General features: G+C 39.3%; 1 protein-coding gene across 4 annotated transcripts in view; it reads right to left on the bottom strand.

The window, feature by feature from the left end:
• Nucleotides 1-228: 228 nt before the first annotated feature.
• Nucleotides 229-15073, bottom strand: part of SLC39A11 (solute carrier family 39 member 11) — a 333223-nt gene continuing 318378 nt past the window's right edge. For all 4 annotated transcript variants that reach the window (XM_083351397.1, XM_083351400.1, XM_083351398.1 and 1 more), the window contains exons 8-10: nt 8424-8522; nt 6495-6653; nt 229-1734 (exon numbers count right to left, since the gene is read on the bottom strand). In XM_083351397.1, coding sequence (XP_083207523.1) covers nt 1656-1734; nt 6495-6653; nt 8424-8522 — 337 coding nt within the window. In that variant the 3' untranslated portion in view covers nt 229-1655. The remainder of the gene's footprint in view (nt 1735-6494; nt 6654-8423; nt 8523-15073) is intronic.

The following is a 15073-nucleotide window of genomic DNA, read 5'->3' as shown; positions in this document are numbered from 1 at the left end:
GCTGGCCACATGACCACGGAGACGTCCTCGGACAAGCGCTGGCTCTTCGGCTTTGAAACGGAGATGAGCACCGGTCCCTAGAGTCGGAAACAACTAGCACGCATGTGTGGGGGAACCTTTACCTTTTAGTAGTATATACTAAAAAGCTGTTGAAGAGTCTGGCAAGTCAGAAAAAAGAAAGTGGGATGGAAATAGAAGAATAAATAATTGGCCCATTACACCCACACACATTATTGATCCCTTTTTATTCAGATTTTTTTAAAAGAAAAAATCAATTACAAACATCATTCTGTACTGGTCCTTGTGTACAGTAACAAACCCCTTCGTCAAAATGAAGAAACAATTCTAGATAATTTAATTTTGTTCAAGAATACTTGTTAATGGACGTTGCATGGCTCTTAGAAAGCTGTATTCATTTAGGCCTGGAAACAATCATCTTATATTCCATCGCTCCTGGGACACTAAGAATTATCAGAAAAGCTAACTAATTACCACTACGGTATAGGCTTGGAATGGGTCTACTATTGGCAATATTTATCCATTTGCATGAACCCCACTATGGGAAGAGAGATCTCAAGCACAATTCTTAAGGCTTCACTTGGAAGAATAAATACAGGAGATGTAAAGCAAACAGTCCTGAGTCAAAAGTACATCCCGTACCAAGTTCTCTTGCTGGATCTGTAAAATTGTCTAGTCCTTCACACTGTACAGCCTCATGGATATTATCTTCTTACACATGGGCCTTGGCACACGCTTATGATAGATTTGTCATGTTGTTAGAAAAAATGATTTGTTTATATTAACCTTTGTTGAGTCATGCCATCTTTATATCCAGTGCAATTCCTCAAAATATTTTTTAAACACAAGACCATTTACCATTTATCCCCAAAGGTAGAAAAAAGTTTGGAACAGGTGTATTATTATTGGTTTAAACAATGAAACAAAACACTACTGTCTTTTTTTTACTTGCAATAACAATGCAAAACAAACTATACATTGTCAAGAAATTTTGATCCACCTGCAGAGATTTACTGCTGAGAACTGTTTAGAACAGGATATGTAAAGGGGACATTAGCAATTTAGCCTTGCTGTCCAAGAAAATCTCCTAAAATCTAATCTATGTCTTGATTATTTTTTAAAAAAACAAACTATTTATTTTGGCAACTTATAACAGTAAATATTTCCAAATTCCTGAAGAAAAGATTCAACACACCTGGTCATTGTGTGTCAATAGAAAACTATAAGCCTTGAAGGTCTCTGAGGCTGTCCCACTCTGTTCCATACAACACAATACATACAGCAAAGACCATCAATTATAGACCATACTGGACAGTTACATTTATGGAAACCTGCCTCAACAATGGGAAGAATTAAAAAAACCCTCTTAAAACTCATGATTACGCTTCATAACCAACAGCCTTGAAGAAACAGAACTAATTAGAGGAAAAAGAACAAATGCACAAAAAAATCCTGCTTCCCAAGATCATCCCCATATATATTATGACAAGTTTTAAAAATTAATATAATTAAATCAATACCAGCTCAGTTCCACACAATAATGTAAAATATAATAGTCCAGCTGCAATTTCTGCTGTGCAATATCTCCTGTTTTGATGCATTTTGAAGGTCATTTTGAAAAAAGGCATTGTTTCTTATTATCCAAGTCCTACATCCAGGGACATCATAACTACAAATCCTAAGATGGCGGTCCAGGAAGCCAGCTTCCCATTGCCACTAAAAAGAAAAAGAAAAAGCAATAACATTTTTTTGTTTGCTAAGAATGACACTTTTAGAATTTATAGGACTTTAAAAAAAATCTCCCTCTTGAAACCGAAAGATTTCCAAAAGTGCTCAACTTACCTCTAAAAGCTTCTCTACCTTTCCTTCTGTGTAAGTAGTTCATATTGCAAGGAATAAATTGATTCTTAAATATTTAGCTCTCAAAGTTTTCAGGACATCTGTGTGTTTCACCACAGTATATCTACCATGTTGTTGTTAGTTGCGAAGTCGTGTCCGACCCATCGCGACCCTATGGACAATGTTCCTCCAGGCCTTCCTGTCCTCTACCATCTTCTGGAGTCCATTTAAGCTCACGCCTACTGCTTCAGTGACTCCATCCAGCCACCTCATTCTCTGTCGTCCCCTTCTTCTATTGCCCTCAATCTTTCCCAGCATTAGGCTCTTCTCCAGTGAGTCCTTCCTTCTCATTAGGTGGCCAAAGTATTTGAGTTTTAGCTTCAGGATCTGACCTTCTAAAGAGCAGTCAGGGTTGATCTCCTCTAGGACTGACCGGTTTGATCACCTTGCAGTCCAAGGGACTCGCAGGAGTCTTCTCCAGCACCATAGTTCAAAGGCTTCAATTCTTTGGCGCTCAGCCTTTCTTATGGTCCAGCTTTCACTGCCATACATTGCAACTGGGAAGACCATAGCCTTGACTATACGCACTTTTGTTGACAGGGTGATATCTCTGCTTTTTAGTGTGCTGTCTAGATTTGCCATGGCTTTCCTCCCAAGGAGCAAGTGTCTTTTAATTTCTTGACTACAGTCCCCATCTGCAGTGATCTTGGAGCCCAGGAAAATAAAATCTGTCACTACCTCCATTTCTTCCCCATCTATTTGCCAGGAATTGAGAGGGCCAGATGCCATGATCTTGGTTTTCTTAATGTTTAGTTTCAACCCAACTTTTGCACTCTCCTTCTTCACTCGCAACAAGAGGCTCTTTAGTTCCTCTTCACTTTCTGCCATTAGAGTGGTATCATCTGCATATCTTAGGTTGTTGATGTTTCTTCCGGCAATCTTAATTCCAACTTTTGATTCATCTAGCCCTGTCTTTCTCATGATGTGCTCTGCATATAAGTTAAATAGGCAAGGTGACAGTATACAGCCTTGCCGGACTCCTTTCCCAATTTTGAACCAATCAGTGGTTCCGTGTCCAGTTCTCACTGTTGCTTCTTGGCCTGCATATAGGTTTCTCAAGAGACAAATAAGATGGTCTGGTATGCCCATCTCTTTAAGGACTTGCCAGAGTTTGTTATGATCCACACAATCAAAGGCTTTAGCATAGTCAATGAAGCAGAAGTAGATGTTTTTCTGGAACTCTCTAGCTTTCTCCATGATCCAGCGTATGTTAGCAATTTGATCTCTAGTTCCTCTGCCTCTTCGAAATCCTGCCTGTACTTCTGGTAGTTCTCGATCCACATACTGCTGGAGTCTAGCTTGTAGAATTTTAAGCATAACTTTACTAGCATGAGAAATGAGTGCAATGGTGCAATAGTTTGAACATTCTTTGGCACTGCCTTTCTTTGGAATTGGAATGTAAACTGATCTTTTCCAATCCTGTGGCCACTGTTGAGTTTTCCAAATTTGCTGGCAAATTGAGTGTAGCACTTTTACTGCATCGTCTTTTAAGATTTTGAATAGCTCAGCTGGAATACTGTCACCTCCACTAGCTTTGTTGTTGCTCAGCTTTTCTAAGGCCCACTTCACTTCACATTCTAGGATGTCTGGCTCGAGGTCAGTGACCACCTCATTGTGATTATCAGGGACATTAAGCTCATTCTTGTATAGTTCTTCTGTGTAATTTTGCCACCTCTTCTTAAACTCTTCTGCCTCTGTTAGGTCCCTGCCATTTTGGTCCTTTATCATGCCCATTTTTGCATTAAACGTTCCCTTCATCTCTCCAATTTTCTTGAAAAGATCTCTGATCCTCCCTATTCTATTGTTTTTTTCTATTTCTTTGCATCGTTTATTTAAGAAGGCATTCTTATCTCTTCTAGCTATTCTTTGGAATTCTGCATTTAATTGGGCATATCTTTCTTTTTCTCCCTTGCCTTTCGCTTCCCTCCTTTCCTCAGCTATTTGCAAAGCTTCCTCAGACAGCCATTTTGCTTTCTTGCATTTCTTTTTCTTTGGGATGGTTTTGGTTGCTACCTGTTGTACAATGTTGCGAACCTCTGTCCATAGTTCTTCAGGCACTCTGTCTATCAGATCTAATTCCTTAAATCTATTTGTCACCTCTACTGTATATTGAACAGGGATATGATTTAATTCATACCTGACTGGCCTAGCACTTTTCCCTACTTTCTTTAATTTAAGCCTAAACTTTGCAACAAGAAGCTCATGGTCTGAGCCACAGTCAGCTCCTGGTCTTGTTTTTACTGACTATATAGAGCCTCTCCATCTTTGGCTGCAGAGCATATAGTCAATCTGATTTCTATGTTGACCGTCTGGTGATGTCCATGTGTAAAGCCGTCTCTTGGGTTGTTGGAAAAGAGTGTTTGCTATGACCATCGTATTCTCTTGAGAAAATTCTATCAGCCTGTGCCCTGCTTCATTTTGTACTCCAAGGCCAAACTTGCCTGTTATTCCAGTTATCTTTTGGCTTCCTACTTTAGCATTCCAATCTCCCATGATGATAAGGACATCATTTTTGGGTGTTAGTTCTATAAGGTGCTGTAGGGCTTCATAGAACCGGTCAATTTCATCCTCTTCAGCACTGGTGGTTGGGGCATAGACTTGGACTACTGTGATATTGAATGGTTTGCCTTGGATTCGAACTGAGATCATTCTGTCATTTTGAGGGTTGTATCCCAGTATTGCTTTTCCTACTTTTTTATTGACTATGAAGGCTACTCCATTTCTTCTGAGGGATTCTTGCCCGCAGTAGTATACCTGATGGTCATCTGAATTAAATTCACCCATTCCTGTCCATTTTAGTTCGCTGATACCTAAGATGTCGATGTTTAGTCTTGTCATCTCTTGTTTGACCACGTCCAGCTTTCCTTGATTCATGGATCTTACATTCCAGGTTCCTATGGAGAAAGAATCTTTACAGCATCGGACTTTCCTTTCACCACCAGACATATCCACAGCTGAGCATCCTTTCGGCTTTGGCCCAGTCGCTTCATTCTTTCTGGCGCTACTAGTACTAGCCCTCTGCTCTTCCCCAGTAGCATATTGGATGCCTTCCGACCTGAGGGGCTCATCTTCCAGTGTCATATCGTTTTGCCTTTTGGTACTGTCCATAGGGTTTTCATGGCAAAGATACTGGAGTGGTTTGCCATTTCCTTCTCCAGTGGATCACGTTTTGTCAGAACTCTCTGCTATGACCTTTCCGTCTTGGGTGGCCCTGCACGGCATAGCTCATAGCTTCATTGAATTACGCAAGCCCCTTCGCCACGACAAGGCAGTAATCCATGAAGGGGATATCTACCATACAGCCTTATATTAATTTTGGGGCTTAGCCAAAGTAACAAATTACTATTTCCTGCTTGGATACTTTATTCTAACTTGATTCAAGCACACAAACATTTTCCTTGCTACCATGAACTGATTCTGGAATACAGTATTTGTTGATATTGGAGTACTGATACCATAATACTCAGAATCAATTTGTGTTACTATTAAGCCATTATACCAGAATAAATACAAAACTGAACATGCACATCGCTACCTGTGAAATGACTAGGTTCACAGTTAACCTGTGAAATTAAACTATTGGGTTCCACACTTGCATAGTCTACTGTTGATGTTCTCCAAAGCCTATGATCTTCTAGTAGGAGCTTTACCTGACATGTAGCACTCATGTCAGTTCAGAAAATTATCACATACCCTCAGACCTCAATGAGGAGGTTAGGTGGATTCTTTGAAGTCAAGATGGCCACTTAGAAAGCTGAAGTTATACATAAGCAACCACTTTTCTTTATTGAGTAAGGTCAAGCAAGAATCGAAGACAAAACAGTCCTTTTAAAGGACTCTACAGTGTTGGAGAGATGTGGAAGCTGCAGTACTGTAGATGTTATATAAATGTTGGCTTTGACAGCTGGTAATGAAATTGTTACTGCGAGTGGTCTGTGCTCAGTGGGAAAGCTTAGACAAATCGTAAGAAAGACATTTGGCCCATTTCTGACCCATCTGATTGTGATACACTGGTCATAAAGGCTCTGGTTGTTTCCTTTCACCACAGCAGAAAACAAACAATTGTGTATCCTTCCAAAATAAAGTAGTCTACTGAAGATGGAATGTAATTTCTGATTTTTTTAGTTGGGTTCAATCAAGTGTGGATGAAGTTGATCCTCAGACTAATGAAAGTTGTGATTTTTCAGTTAATTGCTTGCTCCTAGCTGCTTCAATAATGTATTCTGGATATAAGTGTAGAAGGTCAACAATACAGAGTCAGGAAAAAGGTAATAATTTAAGTAGATTATTACTAATTACTATTTAGCAGTACTGTTACTAATTATTAAGTATTAAGTATATTATCAATTACTAATTGGTTGTAGTACCTATTACTAATTATTAAGTAGATTATCACTAATTACTAAGTGGATTATTACTAATTACTGGTTATTACTACTTATTAAATATATAATGATTATTTACAAATGATTATTTACTAGTCTAAGAAAAAAATTTCATTCAGTTGAGTTGGATTAGATTGCATTAGGCCTCTAGGATTTTAAAGTTGATCAGATGCAAATAAACCAGGTCCTTACCTGATCTGTGCTTCTGGGATGATATCATCCATCACCACATACACCATGGCTCCAGCAGCAAAAGCCAAAGAAAATGGGAGGAGAGGCTCTGCTAGCACCACGGCAAAAGCACCAAAGATGCCAGCTAGGGGCTCCACCATGCCACTTAACTGCCCATACCTGTAAAGCAAGTGGAGCAAAATGTCACTCAAGAGACAGAGGATCCTTTTCCTTCTACATGCATTGGATTGTTTCCCTCCTCAGCTGCCACCCTTTGGAGAAATCAGAGTCAACATAAGACCAGCTCTTTTCCTTTCTCTCTACCAAGTTCTTCTCTGGGATCAGGGATGTTTATCGGCTTTTAAAAACAAACAGAAGCTTCTCCAAGTCATTCTTGAGCAAACACTTAGGATATCATCCCTCCTTTAGACTGAGAGGTGATCAAAAGCTATGGAGGAAAGATGAGAACATCAGGCAGCCCCCTCTCTGTCCCCACCCCCTCTCTCTCCTGCTTCAGGGTGTAATATTCCTTATTTACTTGGTCCACTTTGTTTTCTGCAAAACTTTCAGGAGGTTAAAGACTCCACAGCGAGGACTTTCACCTTCTCTGCATATTCTTATGCAATTGGCCTAACACATAGCTGACTCAGGAATTCTGGGAGTTGAAGTCCATGAGTCATAAAAGAGCAGAGGTTGCCTACCCCTGGCCTAACACATCTAGACGGCATTACATTGGTGATATTGAACCCCTTCTCTTCACCAGAAGTTTTCTGACTAGTATAGCATGCAGGTACGTTAGCAGGTAGATGAGAGAGCAACTTGAGGGCTTTGGAGGATGTCTGGTTGTTCCTGTTATTACAATTCAAGTTTATTTATGAATAAAAAAAATCAAAATTTCAAATGCAATTCTGTTAGATAAAACTGGGAAAGGGGCAAACATTAGGAAATTAATATGATGACAGACCAACCTGGGAAAAATAAAACAGCATTGCAGGATCTATATAAAATGTAGCGGTTCTGAAGGAAGCCCCTCTTGGATGTAGATTCATCAGAGACTTATTGAAGCATTAGAATTTGGGCATTATTATCAGTGTTGAAAACTGAGTATTTTTGAGTATTGAGTGTTTTGAACTATAACTCCCACAATTCATTGGTACTGACCAAGCTGATTGGTGCTAATAGATGAAATCCAAAACATTTGGAGGTTGCCGAATTCTCTGACTTTACCACAAATATTTCCTGAGTTGATCAAGTCTGGATCAGTTGACAGTAAAAATAAAGCCCAAAATTGATGGCATATCTAAAGAAAACTTTCTCATATTGCTCATATTGTTCTTATCCATGAAGACGTGATAAAACATGCTTTCATCCTACAAGACAGCAAGAAATGCCCTAATAAGCAAGCAGAGCCTCACTCTGCTTCAACAGACACCTCTGTAAATAAAAGGCAGAGAAGTCCAGTGTGACCCAACAGTTTATTTCATTTGTGGGCAGCAAAAGCTATAAAAAAATGGCAAATTCTCCCTCATTTGTACTGTTTACCAAGTTCAAGCAATGGAGAGATGAACTAGAAAAATAATTCCTTTTGCATGGAGCATCATAAGCAAAGAGAAGATTGTACTGCTATTGGGCTTTTTTGATGTTTAGATCATCATCTGCAGCTGCCCTTTACCTTCATTTTAGTAAATGACTTGGATCAGTGCCTTCAATGAAATTGTAAAATATTTGGCAGGAAAACTCCATTTGCACAAGAGGCTCTTTTCAGAGACCACAAAACTGTCTCACTGAATAAAAAGTCTGAGAACTACCAAGAGAAATAGTAGCATTTTCCTTGCATTAAAGGGATAATATGACTCAAAGCCATTTTTATGCATTTTAGTTCTACCATTAAAGCAGATAACAGTGAAGAAAACACAAAGAGACACCTGAGTAACAATTTGACTTGCTTACCAGAATGCTCTCCATCTTGAAAATCCAGCCCCATGCAAGGGAAGACTGACGGCCAACCCTTCTGGAAAATTCTGAATGCCAATCCCAATGGCTAAATTCCTATACGAATAAAATGAAACAGATTTATATAACATTGATGTTTGTATAAGGATGGGGGAAAGTTACGAGGATCGTCCCCTACTGGAAAAGAAATCCTTATGATTAAACACATCTCTTTAATGTCAATGTTTTTAGCCCTTGAGGCCTAATGTAATAACTAATGCTTGGCATCCAGCTCATGATTTTCATCTTCAAAGTGTTCCTCAACTTAACAATGCCTCTGGGAGGCAAAGAGACATAGAGGTGGGTGGAGAGAAAACTTGTCAAAAAGAAGCAAGCTTAAAATAGCTAACTCTGTTGAATTCCAAAGAGCTGAAGTACACACCAAAGACACCCCCACAACAAAAGGGGAAAAAAGGCAGTGGTAAGAAAGGTGCTAAGACTAATGTTGCCTAATATACACGGCATATTCCCCCCCCCACGGGGCAAAAGATACTGAGATAGTGAGGCTTAAACTAACCTTGCTCTCTTCTCCAAAACTGTATTTCGAGCTACGTCATAAACATAGACAACAAAATGTCCCATTCTGGAGACTTCAAGAGATTACTTATAAGATTCACTCAGAGGTGGAGAATCACAAAATTATCCAGAGTAGGCTTGAATAAAACAGTAGGAATCTGGAACTCTTTACATTCTTAAAAAGTACATCCTACTCATGAGTGTCCACATATGAATTGTAAACTCTTTCCAAACACCAGCACAGAACAGAAGAATTTTCTGTGATCAAGCAGGCCACATCAATCATTCCCAAAGCTACAACAGTTGCAGATATCAAATGTCTGCCTCTCTTGAGATAGCCCAACTCTATTTTGGCTGCATCAGTCTTCTTTCTTCAAAGAATGCAGCTCAGATAGCTTGATTGACTACTTGTGATCAAAAGGAGGGGGGACTTTGAAAGGGGGGAGGGTTTCAAGGCCTTGTAGCTAGTTTAGGATGCAAGGTTTTTCATTCCTGTCTTAATTAAAAAAAATAAAAGCTGTTTTGACCACAATTGCCCCTTCTACATGCCTTTTTGTATGCAACCTTCTGTAATATGCTTTTTAGTATACATTTTGTCCAGATAATTGCTGGTTTGTGAGGGGTTTTTTTTGTGTGTGGTTAAGACAGAATTGAGTGGACTGCATGTCAGTCTGCAATTTCTAAAATCTGATGTCTTTGACATTCTAGGCTGAACATCTCTTCTTTTTATTCAATACAGATTTGCATTTTTGGACTGGAGAAAAGTGTGCACAACTTTCATCACTGTAACATAGAGTATTTGTATTCTTAAAAGGTGGAAGGTAATATGGGTACATTCAGAAAGTAAGAAAAGTATTGGTGGTAACGGATGAAAAGGCTAGGATATCTGAAAAAAGAATGTACACATACGCCTTTGTCAGAAAGAAAGAAATCATCCACTTACTTTATGCCTGTTTGGCTGTTGAATATGCAGGCTTAATAAAATAAGGGAAAATTTATTGCCTGGGTTTGAAGCCTTCTAATATGTAAACAAATCTAATGGCTACAATATACAATAAGCTTCTTAAAGTTGTTAATGTACTATTAAACACTAAGTAACAAATTACAACTGATAATGGTTTTTTTTAAAAAAACAGCTGACCAATAAGCATCTAACAGTTCATCTATTCAGTGCTTAACTGCTGATGAGTAGAAATGTAATTTTTCTAGGAATGTCAAGTCATCAAGATTTAACTGTCCTTAAAATAGACATGCATCTTTGAATTTGAGCAAGTTTCATCTGAAGAGGTAAGAAGAGAGCAATGTGGTTATGTAGACACAATATTGAATTTTAATGTGAGAAACCTAGATTGTAATCTCTTTCCAACCACAAAGCTCACTGGGTGGGCTTGGGCAAGTCACAATCTCTGCAGAATCTATGTTACTGGCTTACTGAAAGGATAAATGAACAAAGAATTGCAAAGTGCTTTATGCACACAAAATGTACCTGTCCTTTCGTTTCCATCACCGGTAGTGCCTTGTACTCTTTTCACTGCTTCTATTCTCCAGAGGAACACAGTTTTGGCAGCCATGTTTCCATTACAAGACACATTGCTTGTGTCTAAACATGTAGCATTTTTTAAAAAAAATGAAGCTAAGAATGGGCTACCAATAATGGCTGGTAGTAGTAGGTGAACAGATGGATCACTCAGGTAGGGAGAGCAGAAGAGGGAAAGTGAGAATAGATTTCTCAGTCATATCTCTACAAATATTAATATGCAATCTGGAGACAAGTATTTTCTTATAACACAACAATGCTGCAAAATAATGCTATCATGCTATTTTTATTTTTATTTTTTTAATTTTAATTCAATTTATATCCCGCCCTTCTCCAAAGACTCAGGGCGGCTTACAAGCTTAGCAGTAGCCTTCATTCTATGTATATGCCTGCTTATTAGGGCTTTCACACACACACACCCCAAGCGGCATTATTATAAAGTCAGCTTAATTGCCCCCAACAATCTGGGTCCTTTTTATGATTTAACTGTGATTACGGCCCCATGCCCCTCACAATCAATCAATTTTATCACATTTTTTGCTTCTAAAACTGTAACAAGATATATTTTAAAAACCAACTCTTGGAAAGAAAATGATTGTTCTTGGAATAATAAAATGTTACTTCCCTATAGGTACTTTCCAAGAAAGAGTCAGGGGATTAAAAGTAACTAAATTCTGAAAGTTTACAGACAAAATGTTGAGTGAATCAGCCCGATTGTTCTCATAGAACAGAAGGGGGTATTAATAAGAAGTGAGCTTTACCAGTAAATGTTTGAATTTTATTCCATTCCAGCATTGGTGGTATAGGAGAAAAAAAGTGCCTGTTACATTATGTGCTTGGCATGGATGCTGCTGAATGAATGCCTATGAAACTGAGGCCACTTGCTCTATGGTGGGATGCCTGCTGCAAAATTTTCCTAAAGTGGAATTTTGAAGGAAACTTAAGCTTCTCGTCTTGAGTTTCCCTGTTTGATGATGGAATTTTCTGCTCTCAAGCGTGAAGGATTAACAACACCATAGGGCAGACTCTGGATGAGAGTGGTGCAAACCTTTCTGTTCTCTCCAGAGTCTCTACCTACAAGGCTTAGTCATGCCCTATAGTAACCCCTCCTGTGCCACACATGCTTACAATATCATTCCAGTCCAAGTAACCGAAGCCAAGCAACTGCACCATTCAAAATCCAACCAGGTCACACCTACAATAATGTTGAAAAGTTAGCATAGTTACCTTTCCTAAAGGTACCTTGTGTGCATTATACGTGTACAACTTCTGCCTGTATAGACTTGCCCCATTCTCCTGACTGGATGGCCAGTTCTGTATGGTACGTATATTATTTGGGATATGGCAAATCTATTCTTGAATTAAAGGATCGGGCCAATAAGATTTTCAATCTCACTTAGCAGCATCTACAGCACAGAAAGGAAACATTAGCAGATTTTACACAGCTCATGTGTGCAGGCAGCTGTGTTATATGAAGGACATGCTTTTTGCTGTTCTTTAGGGAATTGTGAATGGGAAAAACTGATGCAACGCTTGAGCTCTGGGGCAGCCTCTGACACGTCAACGGAGCTCAGTAGTGGACAAAAGGACAGTGCCTGGTGTGATGTGCTGATTGAAAAGAAATGCCACCTATGAGTACAGAATAGGTCTATTTATATATCTTTGAGGTTGTGCGGTAGCTTGAGTCATCCCTACGCAGGGGCAATTTTCTCCATCTTTGGTGGCTTTAGAGATCTACCCTGGGGGAGATTTCCCCTCTGAAAAACAGCAGGGCTTCCTTATTCTGCCCTCTGTTCTTTCTCTTACCGAGAGCCTCCCATCTGTTCACAAAGAGGGGCTTCATTCTTCAGACAGAGAAAATTCAACAGCTGCAAGAGAGATCCTTTCTGACAAATTAAACTCTTGCTTTCTCTTAGCAAAATAAGACTCAGGATGGAACTGGGGGTGGTGGGGGGGAAAGAAATCACTCCCTGTTGCTTAACTTTTTAACAGCTGACAGAAAGGAGGAGGCCAAGATGAAGTGATGAGAATCAAGGGAAGAAGGGAGAGGAGGGAAAAATAATCTTTTCAAGAAAACAGGGGAGCCGCTGTCTGCATGCTCCCCTCCTCCCCTGCCTCTCCTTAGCACAAAACAGCTATTACTAGCTCCAACCACAACAAACTAATGAGTGGGAAGAGAGAAATGTGAATGGAAGAGGCTGTGCTAAAAGAAACCACAGACTGCCACTTTCCCCTACCAGAAGGCAAAGCCTGTCTTGACCTTGCTCTAGTTATTGCCTTCAAAAGAAAGAAAGAAAGAAAAAGAAAGAGCAATTAGGTGAATCTTTGTTTTGGTTTCTTCTGTAGAGCAAGGATGGGTTAGTTGGGTGGTGATGACTGAAGGGGAAAACCAAAGGAATTAGGGAAAAGCTAAGCTAATTACCTGTGTTAACCATCTCGATGAAACGGGGAATCAAACAATGCCTATCCTTCTCGGTTTTACTTTTGAATGGAAAAATACATTTGTGCAGGGCGATGTTTCTTTTCTTGACTTTCGGGGAGTGTCTGATAATGCAACCGATGGCATGTTCAAATGGAACTGCCTTCGGAATTTACAAACACTCTTTCAGTAGGGAATTGCCAACATTTAAAGTCCCACTTATTGCCAGTATTCTAGACGTTTGGAAAGCATTTCACTGTGGCCGTTAGTCCAAAATACATCAAGCTCTTTTACCACACCCAAATTAAGAAAACTGCCAATAAGCCAAATCTGTTGTTAAAAAAGAATAAATTTAATTGTAAAAAGAATAAAGGGACAGATGCTGCCGGTAAATGAAAGGGCACCTTTCTTATGTTCAACAGCACAAGATTAAGCAGAACTGATGACAATAGAAGCATTTTTTTAATGGTTTTTTAATTTTTGTATTTGATTTTTATTGTGTATTGCCCTGTTCACCGCCCTGAGTCCTTCGGGAGAAGGGCGGTATAGAAATCAAATTATTAAATTAAATTATTAAATTATTATTAAATTAAATAAAAATATGAGGAGGAAGGCTATGAAGGCTGCTCTTTTAGCTTGAGAGTAGCAAAAGCAGGTTTCTGGACTCTCTCTTTAGTGGTCCAGGACCCAGGTAGGGCCTTTCCTCCGACACAGCCTCTGAGGAAGGTGAGACACACCTTGGCAAAGATGAACAAGGCCATATAACTGCTTCAATGATCTCTTTGCAAACATCTCTTCCTTGTGGCTACTCTGATCACAACATGAGTGAGGATCCTCAGCCTGTTCTTTAAAGGGTCTCCTGGGAAATCATAATTGGAACAAAGTTCTTAGAAATGAATAGCATTAGGGAGTTCATCTTTTGGACTCCACTTTTTAGAACCTAAGAAAGAGGATTCTAGCAAACGTAGACCATAGTGCTACAACGAATTATTTAGATCTTCTAGTAATGTACCCCCATCCTTTCCATGAAGCTGCTTAGGACTCAACTGTCCTGATAGCAGCATCAGGGGTGGGGGTGGAATTTAAAATAGTCAAGACGGGGGGGACACGACAGTTATTAAAGGAGGAGCCACTGCTCTGTTAGAGATGGCTACCCCTTTGACTACTCTCCTCCCATGGATGCAACTTAAGAGTTCCTTCTGGGGGCAACAATCACTATCACTGTAACTCTAGTTACACAGACATATCAAACTCGGGACGTCACGTGACGTTGCTCAACGTATCAAGACGGTTTTGCCATTGCCGGCAATGGGGTGGGTGTGGCTTCCGGATGACATGTCCAGCCCACGGGCCGGCAGTTTGACACCCCTGCGTCTAGTAGCTCTTGAAATTTACTTAGGGTTGAATAAAACTTTGGAAGATAGGTTTGTGGAATTTACCATTCATACATTTTTAAACTACACTGAAAAGTGCAAAGATCAGTTTCCTCAGAGGATGTGTGACTGGAAAATGAAATCTTGGTTTCCTTATTGTTTTAATAGGAGGGGAAAAAATCCTACTGTTAAGAATCTCTTGACTCTTAAAAGGCTACAGTACTTTTTTTTTAACCAAAGGGAGAACTATTCAGGGTTTCCTTAAGCCTAGAAACCAATACCCTGCTACCAAAACATTTGGCATCCAAAATTACTTTGTTCTTGTAGGCTTGTTCTCTGATGTACAGGATGTCTTATTTATTTAAACACTTTGAACCTGTGCTATAACATAATTTTCAGACTGAGAGTACCATTAAAAAACAATTAAATACCAGCCACTACATTTTTTTTAAAAGGCTAAGATAATGGAAAGAACACTATCTTGTGCTTATGCAGAACCAGCAACATTTCCTAGGAATAAATCTGGGTATGAAATAAGTTTCACATTGCTGTCAATCAATTGCCTGACTTTCCATAATTTAGTTTCTAATGCTAAGAGGGTGCTCCCCTGGTCCAATGCATAGTATGCAACTTCCAATGATGGGACAGAGGAAGGAGTTCTATTTGCAGTTGTGTACAGAAACATGTTAACCTTGGGAAAGTATCTTTTCTGATGGTATGTTTAATGTAGTAAAGGAGGTTTCTCTTAAAATGCCTGAACAAG

Source organism: Vipera ursinii (assembly GCF_947247035.1).
Source record: "Vipera ursinii genome assembly, chromosome: 2".
Taxonomy (NCBI): domain Eukaryota; kingdom Metazoa; phylum Chordata; class Lepidosauria; order Squamata; family Viperidae; genus Vipera; species Vipera ursinii.
This window is presented reverse-complemented; position numbering and strand designations above follow the sequence as displayed.